Source organism: Tamandua tetradactyla, chromosome 6 (genome assembly GCF_023851605.1).
Source record: "Tamandua tetradactyla isolate mTamTet1 chromosome 6, mTamTet1.pri, whole genome shotgun sequence".
NCBI lineage: Eukaryota > Metazoa > Chordata > Mammalia > Pilosa > Myrmecophagidae > Tamandua > Tamandua tetradactyla.
This window is the reverse complement of record NC_135332.1, coordinates 70,921,247-70,943,566: the sequence shown is the minus strand read 5'-3', so window position 1 is coordinate 70,943,566 and position 22,320 is coordinate 70,921,247. Positions and strand designations below refer to the sequence as shown.

Here is a 22,320-nt window from a genome sequence, read left to right as displayed (position 1 = left end):
CCAGGCATAGGCAGAAGTGAGCTCTTTGGGGGGGCTTGTCTGGAGCCTGTGCCTTCCCCAGGGGAGGGGTGAAGCCCAACTCAGTTGGAATCCCTCTCTCAAGGAATTCAGACACGAGGGCTTGGTAATTTGAACCCATTAAAACCAGCCTACAACCTCACCTCTGTCTCCATCACGCCCCCAGCCAAAGTTAAAGGTACCACATCATCTTATGCTGGTGGGATCTGCAAGCAGACAAGCACCACATACTGGGCAGGATAAGAAAAACAGAGCCTAGTGACTTCATAGGAAAGTCTGTCAACCTGCTGGGTCTCACTCTTAGGGAAGACCAATGCAGGTGAATCTTTCCTCCTCATAGGAGGCCAATTTGGTCTGGGAAAATCCAGCTGGCGTCTATAATACCTATGTAGACCCTCCTCAGGGTGGGGGAAAAAGGCACCATACAAGCAGGGCAAGAAACAAGAAAACAAGAACTGAAAAATTCTCCTCTGTTAAACAAAACCTAAGCTAGAGGTCCAGAAAAAGCTGAACTGAATGTCAAAGAACAGAGAGACAACAAATTCATCCAGTAAGAAAATCCTAGGTAAAAGAAGTGAAAGCAATCTCCAGAATAAACTAATTAAGGTAATTAAATGCCTAGACACCAGCAAAAAATAACAAATCACACTACGAAAATCGAAGATATGGCCCAGTCAAAGGAACAAACCAACAATTCAAATGACATACAGGAACTGAAACAATTAATTCAGAATATACGAACAGACATGGAAAACCTCATCAAAAACCAAATCAATGAATTGAGGGAGGATATAAAGAGGGCAAGGAATGAACAAAAAGAAGAAATCAAAAGTCTGAAAAAACAAATCACAGAACTTATGAGAATGAAAGGCACGGTAGAAGAGATGAAAAAAACAATGGAAACCTACGATGGTAGATTTCGAGAGAAAGAACATAGGATTTCTGAACTGGAGGATGGAACATCTGAAATCTGGCAAGAAAAAGAAAATATAGGGAAAAAATGGAAAACTATGAGCAGGGACTCAGGGAATTGAAGGACAATATGAAGCACATGAATATACGTGTTGTGGGTGTCCCAGAAGGAGAAGAGAAGGGAAAAGGAGGAGAAAAACTAATGGAGGAAATTATCACTGAAAATTTCCCAACTCTTATGAAAGACTTAAAATTTCAGATCCAAGAAGTGCAGCGTACCCCAAAGAGAAAAGATCCAAATAGACATACTCCAAGACATTTAATAATCAGAATGTCAGAGGTCAAAGAGAAAGAGAGGGTCTTGAAAGCAGCAAGAGAAAAGCAATTCATCACATACAAGGGAAGCCCAATAAAACTATGCACAGATCTCTCAGCAGAAACCATGGAGGCAAGAAGACAGTGGGATAACATATTTAAATTATTAAAAGAGAGAAACTGCCAACCAAGATTTCTATATCCAGCAAAATTGTCCTTCAAAAATGAGAGAGAAATTAAAACATTTTCAGATAAAAAAATCACTGAGAGAATTCGTGACCAAGAGACCAGCTCTGCAAGAAATACTACAGGGAACACTAGAGACAGATACGAAGACAGAAGAGATAAGTGTGGAGAAGAGTATAGAAAGGAAGACTATGAGTAAAGGTAAAAAGAAGGAAAATTACAAGGACATATAAAAGCCAAAAGGCAAAAAGCCCGGGCAGTAAGAACACTGATGTCGATGGATTAAGCTTCCCAATCAGGAGACATGGACTGGCAGAATGGATTAGGGAATGGGACCCATCTATATGCTGTCTCTACTCAAAGGACATGGGGGCAAGGACACAAATGGACATTTGGACACCAATTTTTATAGCAGCATTATTTACAATTACCAAGAGATGGAAACAGCCAAAATGTCCATCAACAGATAGGTGGCTAAACAAACTGTGTATATACATACGATGGAATATTATGCAGCTGTAAGACAGAATAAAGTTATGAAGTATGTCACAACATGGATGGACCTTAAGGACATTATGCTGAATGAGATTAGCCAGAAACAAAAGGGCAAATAATGTATGGTCTCACTGATATGAACTGACATTAGTGAATAAACTTGGAGAATTTCGATGGTAACACAGAGCATCAGGAGATAGAAATAGGGTAAGATATTGGGTAATTGGAGCTGAAGGGATACAGATTGTGCAACAGGACTGAATGTAAAAACTCAGAAATGGACAGCACAATACTACCTAACTATAATACAATAATGTTAGAACACTGAATGAAGCTGACTGTGAGAATGATAGAGGGAGGAGGGCTGGGGGCACAAATGAAATCAGAAAGAAAGATAGACAACAAAGATTGAGATGGTGTAATCTAGGAATGCCTAGAGTGTATAATGACAGTGACTAAATGTACAAATTTAAAAAACGTTTTTGCATGAGGAGGAACAAAGGAATGTCATTACTGCAGGGTGCTGAAAATAGATGGTAATTAATATTTTAAAATTTCAACTTATGTGTGAGACTAAAGCAAAAAATGTTTATTTGGTACAAAATTTATATTTTGAGTAGTGCACTTCCTAATATAACTTATGTAGATAGCTTGGTTGAACAACGTAAGTACATGGAACCTTGGGTAAGACATGAGATTTTGTTGGTTTGTCCAGGTGATGCCCTGATGAATCCCAGAATGATTTGATCAGTGAGCGGAAAAGTATTTGCAAAGTCCCCTTTGGGGAATGGTGAAAACAGGGGGAAATTCAACTTCCCCAAGTTGAATTCTTGATATTCTCACAAGCAGTGTAGACAACAAAAGCTATAGGCTGAGCCCCAGTCTTGGGTTTGTTCATATGAAACTTAACCCCACAAGGGATAGGTCAAGCCTACTTAAAATTAGGCCTATGAGTCACCCCCAAGAGAACCTCTTTTGTTGCTCAGATGTGGCCTCTCTCTCTCCAGCCAACACAACAAGCAAACTCACCACCCTCCCCCTGTCTACATGGGACATGACTCCCAGGGGTGTGGACCTTCCTGGCAACGTAGGATAGAAATCTGAGAATGAATTCAAACTCAGCATCAAGGGATTGCAAAAAACCCTAGAATGAGCTAGGACCCAGCATCAAGGGATTGAGAAAATCCTCTTGACCAAAAGGGGAAAGAGTGAAATGATCAAAGTGTCAATGGCTGAGAGATTCCAAATAGAGTCGAGAGGTTATCCTGGAGGTTATTCTTATGCATTAAGTAGATATCACCTTGTTATCTAAGAGGAAATGTAGAGGCTGGAGGGAACTGCTTGAAAATATAAGCTGTGTTCCAGTAGCCATATTTCTTGATGATGATTGTATAATGGTGTAGCTTTCACAGTGTGACTGTGTGATTGTGAAAACCTTGTGTTTGATGCTCCTTTTATCTACTTTGTTAACAGATGAGTAGAACATATGGAATAAAAATAAATAATGGGGAACAAATGTTAAAATAAATTTAGTTTGAAATGCTAGTGATCAATGAAAGGGAGGAGTAAGAGGTATGGAGTGTATGTTTTTTTTTCTGTTTTCGTTTTATTTTTCTGTTGTCTTTTTGTTTCTTTTCTGAATTGATGCAAATGTTCTAAGAAATGATCATGATGATGAATCTGCAGCTATGTGATGATATTGTGAATTACTGACTATATATGTAGAATGGAATGATCACATATTAGGAATGTTTGTGTTTCTTTCCTGTAATTTTTTTTTAATTAATAAAAAAAATTTTTTTTAATCCCAACAACTTACTTTTCAGAAATAGAAAAACCAATAAGCAAATTTATCTGGAAGGGCAGGGTGCCCCAAATTGCTAAAAGTATCCTGAGGGGGGAAAATGAAGCTTGAGATCTCACGCTGCCGGACTTTAAGGCATATTATGAAGCCACAGCGGTCAAAACAGCATGGTACTGGCATAAAAATAGATATACTGACCAATGAAATCAAATAGAGTGTTCATATATAGACCCTCTAATCTACAGATAATTGATCTTTGATAAGGCAGTCAAGCCAACTCACCTGGGACAGAACAGTATCTTCAATAAATGGTGCCTAGAGAACTGGATATCCATATGCAAAAGAATGAAAGAGGACCCATATCTCACACCCTATACAAAAGTTAACTCAAAATGGATCAAAGATCTAAACATTAGATCTAAGACCATAAAACTGTTAGAAGAAAATGTAGGGAAGTATCTTATAAATCTTATAATTGGAGGCGGTTTTATAGACCTTACACCCAAAGCAAGAGCACTGAAGAAAGAAATAAATAAATGGGAACTCCTCAAAATTAAACACTTTTGCGCATCAAAGAACTTCATCAAGAAAGTAAAAAGACAGCCTACACAATGGGAGACAATATTTGGAAACAACATATCAGATAAAGGTCTAGTATCCAGAATTTATAAAGAGATTGTTCAACTCAACAACAAAAAGACAGCCAATCCAATTGCAAAATGGGAAAAAGACTTGAACAGACACTTCTTAGAAGAGGAAATACAAATGGCCAAAAGGCACATGAAGAGATGCTCAACGTCCCTGGCCATTAGAGAAATACAAATCAAAACCACAATGAGATATCATCTCACACCCACCAGAATGGCCATTATCAGCAAAACAGAAAATGACAAGTGCTGGAGAGCATGTGGAGAAAGAGGCACACTTATCCACTGTTGGGAATGTCAAATCGTGCAATCGCTGTGGAAGGCAGTTTGGCGGTTCCTCAAAAAGCTGAATATAGAATTGCCATATGACCCGGCAATACCATTGCTAGGTATCTACTCAGAGGACATAAGGGCAAAGACACAAACGGACATTTGCACACCAATGTTTATAGCAGCATTATTTACAATTGCAAAGAGATGGAAACAGCCAAAATGTCATCAACAGGCGAGTGGCTAAACAAACTGTGGTATATACATACGATGGAATATCATGCAGCTTTAAGACAGAATAAAGTTATGAAGTGTGTAACAACATGGATGGACCTTGAGAACATTATGCTGGGTGAGACTAGCCAAAAACAAAAGGACAAATACTGTAAGGTCTCACTGATATGAACTGACATTAGTGAATAAACTTGGAATATTTTGTTGGTAACAGAGACCATCAGGAGGTAGAAATAGGGTAAGATATTGAGTAATTAGAGCTGAAGGTATACAGACTGTGCAACAGGAGTGACTACAAAAACTCAGAAATGGACAGCACAATACTACCTAACTGTAATACAATTATGTTAAAGCACTGAATGAAGCTGACTGTGAGAATGATAGAGGGAGGAGGGCTGGGGGCATAAATGAAATCAGAAAGAAAGACGATAAAGATTGAGATGGTATAAGCTAGGAATGCATAGAGTGTATAATAATAGTGACTAAATGTACAAATTTTAAAAATGTCTGTGCATAAGGAAAAACAAAGGAATGTCATTATTGCAGGGTGCTGAAAATAGATGGTAATTAATATTTTAAAATTTCACCTTATGTGTGAGACTAAGGCAAAAAAATTTATTCAGTACAAAATTTGTATTTTGATTGGTGCATTTCTACACTATAATGTATGTAGATAGCTTGGTTGAACACCATAAGTATTTGGAATTTTGGGTAGGACATGAGATTTTGTTGGTTTGTCCAGAGTGATGCCCCAATGAATCCCAGAGTGATTTGATCAACTTCCCCAAGTTAAATTCTTGATATTCTCATAAGCAGTGTGGACAGCCAAAGCTATAGGCTGAGCCCCCAGTCTTGGGGTTCATTCATATGAAACTTAACCCCAAAAAGTATAGGTCAAGTTTACTTAAAATTTAGGCCTAAGAATCACCCCCCAAGAGAACTTCTTTTATTACTCAGATGTGGCCTCTCTCTCCAGCCAACACAGCAAGCAATCTCACCACCCTACCCCTGTCTACGTGGGACATGACTCCCAGGGGTGTGGACTTTCCTGGCAATGTGGGACGGAAATCCTAGAATGAGCTGAGACTCAGCATCAAGGAATTGAGAAAACCTTCTTGACCAAAAGGGGGAAGAGGAAAATGAGACAAAGTGGCAATGGCTGAGAGATTCCAAACAGAGTCAAGAGGTTATCCTGGAGGTTATTCTTACGCATTAAGTAGATATCACCTTGTTATTCAAGATGTAATGGAGAGGCTGGAGGGAACTACCTGAAAATGTAGAGCTGTGTTCCAGTAGCCATGTTTCTTGAGGATGATTGAAGAATGATACAGCTGTCACAATGTGACTGTGTGATTGTGAAAACCTTGTGTCTGATGCTCCTTTTATCTACCTTGGCAACAGATGAGTAGAACATATGGAATAAAAATAAATAATAGGGGGAACAAATGTTAAAATAAATTTAGTATGAAATGCTAATGAAAGCAAGGGTTAAGGGGTATGGTATGTATAATCTTTTTCTTTCCTTTTTCATTTTATTTCTTTTACTGTTGTCTTTTATTTCTTTTTCTGAATTGATGCAAATGTTCTAAGAAATGATGAATATGCAACTATGTGATGATATTGAGAATTACTGATTTTATATGTAGAATGGAATGATATGTTAATGTATTTGTTTGTTCTTAATTTTTTTTAATTAATAAATAAATAAATTTTTAAAAAAGATACTGGAGACTAAAAGAAATCTCAATTTAATGATTCAGCAATCATATTCGTTTGTTAAACCCGACTTCTCTGTGTAACTCCACCATCACCTTTGACCTTTCCATCCCTCTCTTTAGATGTGTTTGGGCTGTGGCCATTCTAACTTTTTCTTGTTGGAAAGGCCTGTCAATAATATGGAGTAGGGAGATGGAACTAGTTGATGTTCTGGAGAAGCTGGCGTCTCTGCATTTCAGGACCTATCTTGTCCAGGGATCCATCTGGAGGTCGTAGGTTTCTGGAAAGTTACCCTAGTGCATGGAACCTTTGTAGAATCCTATATAATGCCCTAAGTGTTCTTTAGGATTGGCTGGAATGATTTTGCTTGGCTCGCCCTTTTTCTTGAAGGTGAGAGCCTCAGGCACTCACATCGCTGACGGCATCCATGGGTAGCTGGGGGTTCCTTCCTAGCTGGGAGCCCTGGGCAATTCTTCAGCCTCCCCAGGGTGCCTGTGAAGAACCCAGGGACAGAAGGCAAGCCACGGTGGTGGTGGTGGTGGTGGTGGTTCGTGGCCTGTTAGCTGAAGGTCAGAGATGGTGGGGTGTGAAGGTCACCTTCCCTCCCAGCCAGGACAGAGCTCCTTTGGACCCAGTTGCCCCAGGTTGAGGCTGTGAGAGCACCTGCCCTGCCCTTCTGCTTTGCAGGATCCCCCCTTCCCTGGACAACTCGCTGCTCCATGCCATCGAAACCATCATCATCGACTGGTCCCACCAGATTAGGGACGTGCTGAGCAAAGACTCGGCCCAGGCCCTGCTGGACGGGCTGCACCCCCTGCCCCGGGTGGAGTTTGAGTTCTGGGACACCAGGCTCATGAATCTCAACTGCATCCATGAGCAGGTGAGTGGGTCGTCTTCACTGTGGCGGGCTGAGAGCTCCCTCGGGCTGCTGGCAAACCCCGCGGGCGCACGCTGCTCCCAGCAGGTGACCCGGGCCAGCCGCTGTACCCCTGTGGGCTGCCCTCCGGGGACCTCGGCGATGGGACAACCTGAGCAAATTTCCCCACCCCACAATGGCTGCTGGGTCAGCTCGTGCTTGTCTTAGGGTCTGCAACCTTCTCCTGAAAGGTAGATCATCTTCTTTCCTCTGCAGCTAAACAGACCCAAAGTGAACAAAATAGTTGAGATCTTGGAAAAAGCCAAAAGCTGCTACTGGCCAGCCCTCCAGAACGTGTACATGAGTGTCACCGAAGGTAAGCATGAGGTCCACCCGGGGTCCCCAAGGAAGCAGTCCAGGCTTTCTGGGGTGGGGGGGGACACCTGGTGGCCCACACGCAGCTTCCTCGGCCACCTTCCTTTGAGAAGACTGAGCCCTCCTGACCAGGAAGAGCCACCTCCGCCCTCAGCCCTGAGCATCGCAGAGACACGGGTCTCACTCGCGGATCCATGTGTGTGCTTGGCACGCGCAGGGCTGAAGGAAGCAAACGACATCGCCCTGCACCTGAAGCCCCTGCGGATTTTGCTGGAGGAGATGGAACAGGCCGACTTCGCCATGGTACGTGGGGAGAGAAAAGCCACTTCGTCAGCGGCCGGTGTCTCGTCCTGGGCAAGCAGGGGGGAGGTGGCCTCTTGGGTCCCTTGGGGTCTCCTCTCCCCAGGGTGGGGTGGGGAAGAGCTGCGCGCCTCTCCCCCACGGCCGAGGCCTTCTCTTGGCAGCTCCCGACCTTCATCAGCAAGGTCCTGTTCACCATCTGCTTCATCTGGGCCACCTCCGAGCACTACAACACACCCTCCAGGGTCATCGCCATCCTGCAGGAGTTCTGCAACCAGGTCATCGAGATGGTAACCTCCCTGCGCCGCCTTCCCACCCAGACATGGGCAGGGAGCGGGCGCAGCGGCTTAGGCCCTCCGCCTGGGGTTTTCCCAAGACCCGAGCAGGGCCCCCCCCCCCCCCCAAGCCGCCCTCCGGAGCCTGACCCTGCCGGACCCTGCCTGGCTCTTCCCAGCCCTGCGAGACTGCGCCCCAGGGCACGTCGTGGGGGGAGGTCGTGGGTCTCCTTCCAGACGCCTTCCCTCCCCTCCACCCTTTCCACGAGCCACCCAGGATCCAGCTGAAGGGGCGCTGAAGAAGGAAGCATGCTCGTGGCGCAGGCCCGGAAAGGCAGGGGACCAAGGGCCCTGCAGCCCAGGATGAGAGGGGTGGGTGAGCGGGTCCCAGCTGAGTCTCTGGAGATCCAGCCGGGCCTCGGCGGACAGGTGGGAACGTGGATGTCAGAAGGCAGGATGGGATGTCACCCAGTCCCATGGTCGCCGCTTCATGGACGGCACCAGCTGGGAACCTTGCAGTGTCTTCTCTTTGGCCCAGACCCGCACGTTCCTGAGCCCGGAAGAAGTGCTAAAAGGTCTGCAAGGGGAGATAGAGGAAGTCCTGACCGGCATCACTCTGTCTGTGAACGTTCTGAGGTCACTCTACCGGACTTACGACTTCTGCTGTGCAAACATGAGGCTTTTCTTTAAGGTAGGTCGCGACAAGCAGAGCAAGAATCAGAGAGAGAACAGGTCAAGGTATTTATATGGCGTCCAGCTTTTGGATAAGCGGGAATATGGGACACAAACACAACCTTTTCTCTCTCTCCTAGAAGGATAAAGAGCCCGTGCTTTGGGAATTCCCTTCTTCGCTTGCATTTTCCAGAATGAATTCCTTTTTCCATCGCATCCAAACCATCGAGGTAAAAAATGAAACCTGGCTCACATGACCATCTCTTCTTCACAGGCTACACTTATATTAGGAGAGCCGCAGCTCCCCATCCATCTCTTTAAAACAATCTCCCAATAGAGAAAGAATAAACTCTTAAATCCTGGGGAAACAAAGTCACTGGGGCAGCTTCTCCTATGCCTGGAAGGATCCAGTGAGAACAAAAAATGGCCCATTTAGGCTCCTTCTCCCCTTTTCTGATGTCTTCTGCCAATGAAGACGTTAAGGACACATTGAATGACCAAGAGGCAGGACGCTGGTCGCCAAAGGGAGAGAGTTAGTGGATGAAATTGTTACAAATGGAAGTCTTTGAAAAGACCCCACATAAGCACAGGATGGAGACATGGAAACGACCCATGGCAAATTACAGTCTTAAAGATGGCTCAGCATGGTTTCCCCAGGGGAGGAGAGTTGAGGTTTAGAGACATGAGTAGGATAAGAAAGTTCTACTTTGCATTTGGTGGACTGCTGGATAGTTTATCTCGTTTCCTTTTTTTTTTTCACTTGTATTATTCGTATCGTAAAAAGAAACAAAAGCTGCCTTAGAGTCATTGATTTTAGGGAGGGGGCTATTGGCAGGGACCCACACAGGCCTGTGTGAGTCTCATGCAAACCCCCATGGAGGCACAGTGGGGAGGCCCACTGAGGACCCCAAAATTTATACCAGAGTACTCACTGATGCCTGAAGTCTCCAGGCTGAGAACTTGGCCACGCTGCAGTTGGTTCCTGCGTTAATGGGTTCTGTATCAGGATGAAGCTTCTGGGAGGGGGAAAATGGCCTCGCCCTCCACCCCCTACCAAATAGAGGCCGTGCCACACTGCAGCCCCGCGGGGCAGTGCCAACCTTGGCTCACCGTTACCCTCTTCAGTTAGCAGACAAGGCCTCACGTTCCTGGGATGACTTTTTCTTTGACTTTGCTTGGCTTTGCTTAGGTTTTCTGGCTTCTTAAAGCCAAGACACTTTGGAGAAATGACCCCAACCTTGGTGTCGGCTTAGCAGAGTGGTGCAAATTCCACATGGCATTTTCGGTGCTAAGCTGTGCCTGGTACTCTGCTGGGGACTTTGCCATCTCATTTAGGAAGCCAGAACCACACAGAGAGAGCGTGGTTCAGTGGAAAAGACAAATGGTGCTCGTGGTAAAATGGGGGGAGCCTGGAAAGGAAAGCACCCTTGTGGGCGACTGTAGCTGGGGAAAGCCTCGAGGAGAAGGAGATGTGACCAAGTAGAATTTATACTTCTACTTGGAGGGGCTGTGAGTGTGGGATGGCCATCCCAGGGGGCAGAGACTAGCAACTGAAGGGCTGAGTTGGCTCCCGAAGGTGAATGGACTAAGGACACTGTGTTGTCTCTTCCTCCACGAGGATCTGTATAAAACCGCCATAGAATTTCTGAAGCTGGAGAAAATCGAGATCGGGGGAGTTCGGGGGAACATCTTCGGAAACATGGTGACTCAGATTTACGACGAGGTCTTTGAACTGGTGAAGGTGTTTGCTGACTGCAAGTACGACCCCTTGGACCCCGGAGATTCGGTGAGCCGGGCGCCCGGAGGGACCGAATAAATGCCCGGGGGGCGGGAAGGCCGAAGGGAAATGGGCAGAGGGAAATCCCAAAAGCGCTCAAACAGGGACTAGGAAACCTCTGCAGAGAGAGGGGAGCATGGCATGTGCTGCTTCAGCTTGTCTTTAAGCCCCCAGATCCCCTCCACAGGCCCGAGAGCCTTGAAGCCTGCATCTCCCCTGCTTTACAATGCCGCTGACGAGGCCCACTGTTTGGGTTTCTTTTTAGGGCTTTGATGACGATTACGCTGATTTTGAGACCAAAATTCAAGATCTGGACAGGAGGCTGGCCACAATCTTTTGCCAAGCGTTTGATGACTGCACTTCCATTGAGTCTTGTTCAAAGGTACGTGCACGATTTCCAGAGCCTGCCTGTGCAAAAAAAAAAAAGGAGCATGTATTTACTGGGGTACATAATCTACCACACTCAGTCACCCCTTTCCCAACTGACAATCCGATGGGGTTGGGTAGAATGCTAATTCTATCTCGTTTTTAAAAAATCTCCACAAATTGTTATTATAAGTATTTTATACAGGCAAGAATTGTTTATATTGACCTATATATTTACCAATTTCTTTGCACACCATTCCTTGCATTTCAGACATTCTTTCTGAGGTCATTTCTCTTCTTCCTAATGTACATCCTTAGAAGTGCCTTTTGTGAAGGTTTGTTAGTGTAAAACTCTCATTTTTTTTGCTTTTCCAAAAATGTCTTTATTTTACTTGAAACAGCAGTTTCCCTGTGTTCCCCTTCTAGTGGATAGGCATCATCTCTTAGAACTTAGAGGAGGTCCGCCACCAGCTACTTCCAGTCTCACTATTGAAAAGTCTGCCGTCACCTGTCATAAGTGATTTCTCCTTTCTCTGTGTATGAGCTTGATCTTCTCTTTATCTTTTTTGCCCTGTAGTTTCAGTATATAGCATAGAGGCTAGGCATTCCCCCAATCCATTTTTCCCCTCTATAGAATTAAAAGTTTAAGCTATGCACAAAGAAGCCTAGATTTATTCCCCAGCCTCCCTTGCAGCAAGAGGTGGCTGGCCATGGGGCTAGTCAATGGGACTTAAGTAGAAGTATGTTTGCAACTCTTGGTTGGTGCCCTTAAAAAGAAAGGAGAGAGCCTTCTCTTTCTGGCCACCTGGAATGAGGGTGTGATGGTTGGCACTGGAGCAGCCCTGTTTGATTATGAGATGGAAGCTGTAGGTTGAGGATGATAGAGGGACAACTGAGGAGGTACCTGGATTCCCTGATTTCCTGGAGCCACCATATCAGCTGTTTTATGCTTTGACTATAATGAAAAAGAGAAATAAACTAGCTCCTATTTGTCTAAGTCACTGTGTTGTTGTTTTTCTTGGTTACAGTCTCTGGACCTATATCCTAACTAATAAAAGTTATGTCGTATATAGGCATGGATTTCTTTTTATTTGTCCTGCATAAAATCACTTATGCTTCCTGAACCAGTGGATTCATGATTCAGCAATTCTGGAAAATGTTCAGCCCTTATTTCTGCATCTTCCCAAATGTCTCTCTTTCTCTCTTCTAGAACTTTGATTAGACCTGTCCAACACATATTGGCCCTGCTTGTTCTATCCTCCATAGCTCTTAATCTAACAATTTCTACCTCCTCCATTGCAGAAATTCTGTGAATTCTGGGCAATTTCTTCAACTCTAATTTTCAGTTCATAATTCCCTCTTCTGCTCTGCCTGATTGCCATGTAATAAGCCATTAAGCTTTTCATTTCAACAGTTATGTTTTTGCATTTCTAAAAGTTATATTTGTCTCTTCCCCCAACCCCCACCCCATATATCTCTGGATATTTTCTTTTAAATTTCTCTTCTCCTTTGCTCACTTTTAAAATTCCAGTTCTAATCTTCAGAAGCATTTTATACATAAATCCTTTTTTATTTTATAGCTGAAAAGCCTACCATTTATTTAAAATAGTCACTTGGCATGAGACTACAGGCATTCTGCAATTTAGAAGCCCACTTAAGAAAGAGTCCCTGTTCTTTCTTGAGGAGCTTGTCATTTTACAATAGGGAAAGGACAAAGGGCCTGTGCTGGTTTAAAAGGATGTATGCCCCCTAGAAAAGCCATGTTTTAATCTAAAAGCCATTTCATAAAGGTAGAATAATCCCTATTCAATACTGTATGTTTGAAACTGTAATCAGATCATTTCTCTGGATGATGTGATTTAGTAAAGAGTGGTTGTTAAACTGGATTAGGTAAAGACATGTCTCCACCCATTTGGGTGGGTCTTGATTGGTTTACTGGAGTCCGATAAAAGAGGAAACATTTTGGAAAATGAGAGATTCAGAGAGAGCAGAGAATGCTGCAGCACCACGAAGCAGAGAGTCCATCAGCCAGCACTTTGGAGATGAAGAAGGAAAACGCCTCCCGGGGAGCTTCATGAAGCAGGAAGCCAGGAGAGAAAGCTAGCAGATGATGCTGTGTTCACCATGTGTCCTTCCAGATGAGAGGGGAACCTGACCATGTTCACCATGTGCCTTCTCACTTGAGAGAAACCCTGAACTTCATTGGCCTTCTTGAACCAAGGTATCTTTCCCTGAGTGCCTTAGATTGGACATTTCTATAGACTTGTTTTAATTGGGACATTTTCTCGGCCTTAGAACTATAAACTAGCAACTCATTAAATTCTCCCTTTTAAAAGCCATTCCGTTTCTGGTACATTGCGTTCCAGCAGCTAGCAGACTAGAACAGGGCCCAGTCTGAACTCCTCGCTTAGGAGGTGACTACACTTCTGCTGTGTGCAAATTTTCACATAATCTTTCATTTGGGTGGGACTTAATGGTTATTTACAGCAACCCTCTTCCCAGGACAGGACACACTCTGTGACTTGTCTCCCCGCTGTCCTGGCCCTGCGTGGATACTTTCAGGGAGTGCATGGGTGCACGTGAGTGTGAGAGTTGCATCCGGTAGCAAATTGCTCTGGGATCTTATTAGGAAGCCCTTTTTACAGTAGTTACGATCTGACACCACCTATTTATAAAAGTCGGTATTTTCTCAGGAGGACACAAAAGATGCTCTTTCCACCCAGACAGAAAAGCCTTACAGACACAGAATAATTCCACACCTGCAACCTCCCAACAACCAGCCCTCAGACTGCCTGAGCAGAGCTCCACCAGCCCTTTATTTCTGGCCTTGGATTCTAGACCTCATGGATTACCTCTGTGCTCCCTGTGTGTGTGCTCATGGGAGCCAGCCCCTGTTCTGAGCCACCCAGCCAGGCGGACACCCATGGTGGACTCTGGGCTATGGGCAGCCCGGGGAGCTGGCCATCTTCCTGGACCACGTCAGGGCTGGACCTCCGGGGCACCCTGGAAGCCCCATCCCTGGACATGAAGGTCTCTCAGGACACAGATCCCAGCATGCTCTTTCTCTTCTAAAAGGCAAACACATGGGGTTCTGATACTCTGGAAATGTGATGATCAGTTAAGTCTTAGAGTTGGCATTGGCACTCCAGGCAAAATATCAATGCATGTCCGTCAACACGCTGCCTCCTTTTGCTGTTTCCGTCCTTCCTGGAGCACTCTTTCCCCAATAGCTGGGCCCCCAGCTCCTCACTGCCATCATGTCTCAATTCAAACACCACGTCACCCGAGAGGCCGCCCCCATCACCCTCCCTGGGCTCAGCTGCCCCTTCCTCCCCTCCCTCCAGCGCCACCGATGCCCACGCTGCTGTTTTTATTCTCAGCACTCGGCCCACCCGGAGCTACTGATGTCTTCATAGGTTCATTGTCTCCCCAACTCAAATACGAACTCCATGAAGGTGGGGGCTTGGTTTGGATGCACCTGTGCCCTGCCTGGCGCACAGCAGGTGCTTTGCAGCTTCTTTCTGTGCAGCAGGCTGGGGCTCCAGCTCAGGGCACGTGGGCACCTCTGGACGTGGTCAGAACACCGTGCCTCCCCGGGGTCGTGCGTCACTGTGGGACCCCAGGACTGTGCCGACTCCAAGCTCCAGTTGCCGAATGGCCCCCAGCCGGGGCTTTCGGTCACTCCTCTAATTCGGAAAACACCAGTTTCTTGCCTGTGATTGGGTATCCAAAATTAAAAGGCAAGGCCAGAACCGAGACTCGATGCAGCATCGCCTCGTGTGACAAACAGCTCCGTGGGGGCGGGGAGGCACGCAGCCACCCTACCCCGAGGATGAAGAACAGGCTCAGAGCAGTAATTTGTCATCAGGCCAGGACAGGATGAACCCCAAGACGCATTCCAAGGCACACGGTTTGGGGGATAGATTTGGCCCCCATAGATCAGTTTTAAGAATTGATTCAGGATGCCCTCTGGGTGGGCTGACATTCCTGGTGCTGCAGGTGGGACTTCACCCCCAAGTCGCCTGGAAGTTTGCAACTCTGTGAGCTTTTCCCATACGGAGGACGGGGTTGGGTTGTCCCATCCAAGTTGCCGGGTCTGTCCCCTCAGTGGTCAACAGCGCACACGCCCTACTTGCCCCTCTGTGACAAAGGCGCCTGAGAAGAACCTCATCGTGTCCTGCAGGGCCGAACCGCACCCCAGTGCCAGGAGCTGGACCTTAAAAGGCGCAGCTTCCTCACCCAGCAACTCCCCTTTCCCAGCAGCCTAGATCGCGCTGCATACTCCAAAAGGAGAAGAGGCCTTTTCTAAGTCTTTAAGTCTATGGCAGATTAAATAGAAAAGTAAGGAGCAAGGGGTGAGGGAGGGTGTCTCCCAGCAGCCATTTCCATTTCCATCTGCTCATGTTTCTTTTGGTATCTGAGGACATTTGCTTTCTCATTTAGCAATGCTGTGCTCTAATTAGAAGCCCTGGGGGGTTCCCTCCCATCTCTTCCTTCCACTCCCAGCATGTTTCCCAAGCTGTCTGGATGCTATTTCTCACTGTCAGTAATTCACACACAGCCAGGAAAGTTCTAGAGCAATTTTCCACATGATATCCTCCTGGTGGAAAATGAAATTAGTTTCCTTGCCAGAAGTCATAAGCAAAAAAAAAAAAAAAAAATTGTAAACATCAAAAGAAGGGAAGAAACACGGGAAAGAAGACAAAAAGCCAGGAGGGTCATAAACCAACAAGGGGAACTTTATATACACATTAGGAGGTCACTGTGTTGTACAGTCCTATGGGCTTAATTTTCCTTTCTAATAACGAATTGAAATCTAAAATCGCCCCATTTTACCCACATTCAAGCATACGATTCAGTGGTGTTAATTACATCCACAATTTTGTGCCAGCATGTATCAGAACTTCATTCTTTTTCACAGCCGAATAATATTCTATTATATATATATATATATATATATATATATATATATATATATATATATGTATCACATTTTGTTTATCCATTCATTGGTTGATGGACAATTGAGTGGCTTCCATCTTTGGGCAATTGTGAATAATGCCACTATGAATATCAGTGTGCACATATTTGCTTTCAATTCTTTTGGGTTTATACCTAGAAGAAAGATTGTCAAGTGATATGGTAATTCTACACTTACTTTTCTGAAGAAATGCCAAATTGTCTTCCACAGTGGCTGGACCACTTTACCTTTCCACCAACAATGAATGAGTGTTCCTATTTCTCCAACAATTGTCGTTTTCTGGTTTTGAATAGCACCCAATCTAGTGGGTACTAAATGGCATCTTGTGGTTTTGAATTGCATTTCCCTAGTGGCTAATGATGTTGAGCATCTTTTCATGTGCTTTTTTGGGGGCAATTACATATCTTCTTTGGAGAATGTCTATTCCAGGCTTTTGCCTATTTTTTAATTGGCTTATTGTTGCCGAGTTGTAGGATTTCTTTGTATTTTCTGGATACTAAACCCTTATCAGTCATGTGGTTTGCAAGTATTTTCTCTCATACTGTAGGTTGTCTTTTTATATTCATGGTGAAGTCCTTTGATACACAGAAGTTTTTAATTTTGTTGAAGTCCCATTTATCTATCTTTTTTTCCTTTTGTTTTTCATGTTTTGAATGTAAAGTCTAAGAAACCATTACTTAACACAAGGTCCTGAAGATGCTTCCCTATGTTTTCTTCTAAGATTTTTATAGTTTTGGTTGTTATATTGAGGTCTTTGGTCCATTTTGAGTTAAGTTTTTTATATGGTGTGAAGTTGGGGTCAAAATTCATTATTTTGCATATGAATATCTTATTTCCCCAGGACCATTTGTTGAAGAGACTGTTTCCCCTTTGAGTGGGCTTGGCACCCTTTGAAAAATCAGTTGGCTATAGTTGTGAGGGCTACTGTAACTCTGCAATAAGTTTGAAGACCAGGAAGTGTGAGTCCTCCAACTTAATTCTTCTTTTTCAAGATGGCTTTTGCTCTTTGGGGCCCCTTACCTTTCCACATAAATTTGAGGATTGGCTTTTCCCTTTCTGCAAAGAAAGGAATTTTGATTGGGATTGCATCAAACCTGTAAATTGCTTTGGGTAGAATTGACATCTTAATATTTAGACTCCAGTCCATGAACAAGAATGTCTTTTCATGGACATTCTTAAGTCTTCTTTAACTTCTTTTAGTGATGTTCTGTAGTTTTCCATATATAAGACCTTTATGTCCTTGGTTACATTTATTCCTAGGGATTTCATTCTTTTAGTTGCTATTGTAAATGGAATTTTTTCTTGATTTTCTCTTATGACTGTTCATTACTAGTGTACAGAAACACTACTGATTTTTGGGTGTTGATCTCGCTGAATTTTGGTTCACTTTGCTGAATTTGGTTTTTAACTAGTAGCTTTGTTGTAGATTTTTCAGGATTTTCACCACATAGGATCATGTCATCTGCAAACTGGAAAGTTTTACCTCTTGTTTTTCCTATGTGGATGCATTTTCTTTTCCTTGCCTAATTGTCCAACCAAGACTATAACTTCCAACACAACGTTGAATAACAGTAGTGGCAGTCGGCATCTTTGTCTTATTCTGATCGTTTTTAGGTGTGGAGACCATAATTTTAAATAAAAAATGGGCACAAATACGGGGCATAGTACCCACCTGCCAGCTCCAAGAAAATGCAACTGGGAGCATCCCCCCTTACATACAGAGCCGCTCTGCCCACCCAGAATGACATTCCAGGGCCCCCAGGGCTGGGGCTCGTGCTGGCTGGACCAACTGGGAGGCCCAGCAGGGGGTGGGCAGGGGGAAGGCTGTGAGGCTCAGCCACTCACCTCCTTGTTCCAGGGGGACCTCAGGCTGGCTGTGCCCCTCGACCTGCAATCGGCTCCTGTCCCAGGGTTGTCCCACATGGCCTCAATCTCTCCAGGATCCTGGGCCCCTCCTTACCCTTCCAGGTTCCCCCCAGGTACCTGCAGTGCTCTGAGCTTCCCTACACCCTGGCCACACCTCTGCAATGGCCTTGATGAAACTCTGCTAAAGAACCCATCTGAGTCACCCTCCACTCCCCACCAGAACCAGAACTGAAATACCTAGATAAAATATTCTCTTATACTAACAGTTTTTCTCAAAAACGATTCCAAGTACCCCTCATACTCAGACTATGAGGGCAATAAGCTACTTGCAGAGGTTCTAGGCTTGGTCTCACTTTCAGAATGTATTTGGGTACGGCCTTGTATTAAAGCACATTGAAGGCGCCCCTGCTAAATGAGCGGTGGGTGCAGCCTCCCTCTCGTGGACATGATACAGCAGAGGGTACCCAGACCCTCGGGGCCTCCTGCTCCTTGGGGACTTAAGTAAACCAGGCTAGAACTCCCAGGGTCATGGTAGTGAAGGGTGCAAAGATTTCCCTGTAATTCCTTCAAATCCTCAGGGGCTCAAGTTCCCTCAGCCCAGGCGTCCAGCCCTTGGCACCTGTGCACCTTATTCATAGTCCCTTCCCCAGCCTTGCCCCTCACCCCCTTGCCCCCGTAGGTCTGGAAGTCACCCCTTCCCGCTCACCCAGCACCCAGTGTGGTTCTGCTCTTCCTCTCGTATCCCTCCCTCCTTGTCCCCCTTCTCCTCAGAGCTGGTTTTCAGAGCAAACCAAATTTCCCAACAATGGTTTCTGTTGCCTAAGCACGTCCTTTAGGAAATGGTGATGCTCTTCCCAAAAGGAATAATTCTTGTGAGTAAATTTTCCTCCACCAGCTCTCAGAGGAAGCCCTGATTATACAAGTGCAGTTTTGCTGCCATGCATGTTTTTTTATTAATTAAAAAAAAAAATTTAAGTACCAAAAACACACCAAACAAATGCAAACATTCTTAACTTTTGATCATTCCATTCTACATATATAATCAGTAATTCACAATATCATCATATAGTTGCATATTCATCATCATGATCATTTCTTGGAACATTCACATCAATTCAGAAAAAGAAATAAAAAGAAAACAGAAAAAAAATTCATACATACCTTACTCCTTACCCCTCCCTTTCATTGATCACTAGCATTTCAATCTAAATTTATTTTTACATTTGTTACCCCTATTATTCATTTTTATTCCATAAGTTTTATTCATCTGTTGATAAGGTAGATAAAAGGAGCATCAGGCACAAGGTTTTCACAATCACACAGTCGCATTGTGAAAGCTATATCATCACACACTCATCTTCAAGAAACATGGCTACTGGAACACAGCTCTACATTTTCAGGCAGTTCCCTCCAGCCTCTCCACTACCTCTTGACTAACAAGGTGATATCTATTTAATATGTAAGAATAACCTTCAGGATAACCTCTCGACTCTGGAATCTCTCAGCCATTTCACTCTTCCACCTTTTGGTCGAGAAGTTTTTCTCAATCCCTTGATGCTGAGCTTCAGCTCATTCTAGGGTTTTTCTCAGTCACTTGATGCTGAGCCTCAGTTCATTCTAGGATTTCTGTCCCACATTGCCAGGAAGGTCTGCATCCCTGGGAGTCATGTTCCACGTAGAGACGGGGAGGGTGGTGAGTTTGCTTGTTGTGTTGGCTGGAGAGAGAGGCCACCTCTGAGCAACAAAAGAAGTTCTCTTGGGGGTGACTCTTAGGCCTAATTTTAAGTAGGCTTGACCTATCTTTTGTGGGGTTGAGCTTCATATGAGCAAACCCCAAGATTGGGGACTCAGCCTATAGCTTTGGTTGTCCACACTGCTTGTGAGAATATCAAGAATTCAACTTGGGGAAGTTGAATTTTCCCCCTTTCTCACCATTCCCCCAAGGGGACTTTGCAAATACTTTTTTATTCACTGTTCAAGTCCATGTGCATTTTTAATCGTTCAACTTTCCTTTGACCAAACCCTGACTGCTCTTGGACCCAACAAATTCTCTGAGGTACTGGACCCATGAAATTGGTACCGTGAGTTTACGAGTCAAGTATTTTGGAACTCGTGATAATCCAACTCCCAAAACACAGAGGCGTCAATTCAAACAGTTGTGATGTGAAGAAATGGTGAAAGAAATTTTTTATTTGATGGGGGGGGTGTGTGCACGTTTTCTCACCCCTGGGGGTTGGCAAAAGCCACACAGCTGAGGATGAGGCAGGGCCTCGAGGGAGGGCAGAGGGGACACTGGCAAGTGTGCCTCTCTCTTTGTCCCCAGCTCCTGCACATGTGCGGAGGGCTCTTGGAGCGGCCTCTGATTCTCACCGAGGTGGCGCCCAGGTACTCGGTCATGCTGGAGATGTTTGACACGGAACTGGACAATACCAAGGTCTTGTATGATACCCAGATGGCAGCTTCTGCAGATGGAAACATTCCCCCGATCCACAAAAACATGCCTCCCGTGGCCGGGCAGCTCAAGTGGAGCCTGGAACTGCAGGAGAGGCTGGAGGCACCGAGGAAGGACCTCAAGCACATTGAGCATCCGTGAGTCACAATGCCTGGGGCCCGGGGCACACGGGGCTGCAACCCCCATGGCTCACCCATGCCGGGCATTGCGTAGAAGTGGAATCACACGATATGCCGCCTTTGTGTCTAGCTCCTTCCACTCAGCATCATGTGTTCAAGGTTGTTTGAAATTCATATGTAGTGGAATGAGTCAGCATATCACGCCTTCTTATGGCTGTCTGGTATTCCATGGTACAGATGGGCCACAGTTTGTTTGTCCATTACTCTGTTGGTGGGCCTTTGGGTTGCTTCCACCTTTTGGCTACTGTGAATAGCAAGTCTGTGGACATTGCTGTACCAATGTCTGATTGAGTCCCCACTGCCAGTTCTTGGGGGATATATACCCAGGGGTGGAATTGCTGGGTCATATGGTAATTCTATGTTTAACCTTTCGCAGAGCTGCCAAACTCTTTTCTCCAGCAGCTGCACCATTTCACATTCCCATCAGTGATGCACGAAGGTTCCCCAATTTCTCCACCTTCTTGTCAACCCTTGTTATTTTCCTTTTTAAAAAATGATAGCTATCCTATTGGGTGCATATCCAAGCCCCTAGAAAACCCCACACTTCATGTTGGCCAAACCCTGTTCTCCTAAACCAAATCCCAGAAGAAATGCTGATCAAGTCCCCTCCTCCAAACGCCTTCTCAGTGGGCAAGACTCTGATAGGGTCCAGCTCGTCCTCTCCCTGGGCGGTCAGCTTCCAAGAAACAGAAAGCAGGCCGTCTGCCCTCACACCCCGAGACCTGGCCGCGGGGGCTGGTGGGGTCAACGAGGCCTGGCAAGGTGCGTCCACCGCGTGAGGCCGGGCCTGGCTCTGCCACAGGGTCATGAGCGGCATGGAGGCCAAGCTTATCTACCAGAAGTACGAGGAGATGATGGCGCTACTGAAAAGCTGCCGGGAGAAGACCTACCAGGAGTGGGTGGCACGCGTGGACCAGGACTGCCACTTCAACCTGGGGCAGCCCCTGATACAGCGAGACATCAACACAAACCTTATCCACGTCAACTTCAGCAAAGCGGTGGGTGCCCGCTGCCCGCCGCACCCCAGGGACCAGCCTGTGCAAACCCACCGTGCCTGGGAGCCAGGGCTTTCTCTGGGGCGGGGGGGACAAGCTCAGGGGCCCCCCTGTGCTCCCGGGGCTAACCCTCTTTTCCAACAGCACATATTGGGGGAGGTTTGTTGATGCGAAAGGTAGCCTGAAGCTTCATTTTGTTTTTACGCATGTCCTTCTATGGGAGGATGAAAATGAAGTCTCAAAACCCAGACTGAGTGAAGGTATAAGATACAAAGCAGGAGCATCCTTGCATATTGCTTCAAAGAGTATGTTATGTTAAAGCTTGGCAGCTTTTCATGTGATCCCGTGAAAAAGCATCCTTGTGGGGTTGGCTTGTGCAGAGAAAGGGGGAGTGAGGGCCCGAACAGCTACAGCCCTGACCCACCACCTGGCCTAAGGAAGAAGTGTTCGCCCTGCTTTGAATGCAGGTCATGATACCAGAAGAGAGGGGGATACCCAGACATGGGTCTTGCCCCTGAAATGCATTCTTGCCACTCACTAAAATGCATCCTTTCTTTCATTTGACAAGCATTTGTTGAGCGCCTTCCATGGACATGTGCTTGGGATAAATAAGTGAGCCAGACAGACAA

At 45.3% G+C, this 22,320-nt stretch overlaps 1 protein-coding gene across 8 annotated transcripts in view; it reads left to right on the top strand.

The window, feature by feature from the left end:
* DNAH17 (dynein axonemal heavy chain 17) overlaps nucleotides 1-22,320 on the top strand; it is a 146,265-nt gene that overhangs the window by 5,659 nt on the left and 118,286 nt on the right. For 7 of the 8 annotated variants that reach the window (XM_077166118.1, XM_077166115.1, XM_077166117.1 and 4 more), the window contains exons 4-13: nucleotides 7,285-7,477; nucleotides 7,730-7,829; nucleotides 8,046-8,131; nucleotides 8,293-8,418; nucleotides 8,942-9,094; nucleotides 9,216-9,305; nucleotides 10,694-10,861; nucleotides 11,118-11,234; nucleotides 20,389-20,654; nucleotides 21,499-21,694. In XM_077166118.1, the coding sequence (XP_077022233.1) occupies nucleotides 7,285-7,477; nucleotides 7,730-7,829; nucleotides 8,046-8,131; nucleotides 8,293-8,418; nucleotides 8,942-9,094; nucleotides 9,216-9,305; nucleotides 10,694-10,861; nucleotides 11,118-11,234; nucleotides 20,389-20,654; nucleotides 21,499-21,694 (1,495 nt within the window). The remainder of the gene's footprint in view (nucleotides 1-7,284; nucleotides 7,478-7,729; nucleotides 7,830-8,045; nucleotides 8,132-8,292; nucleotides 8,419-8,941; nucleotides 9,095-9,215; nucleotides 9,306-10,693; nucleotides 10,862-11,117; nucleotides 11,235-20,388; nucleotides 20,655-21,498; nucleotides 21,695-22,320) is intronic. The other variant, XM_077166116.1, reaches the window with a different exon arrangement.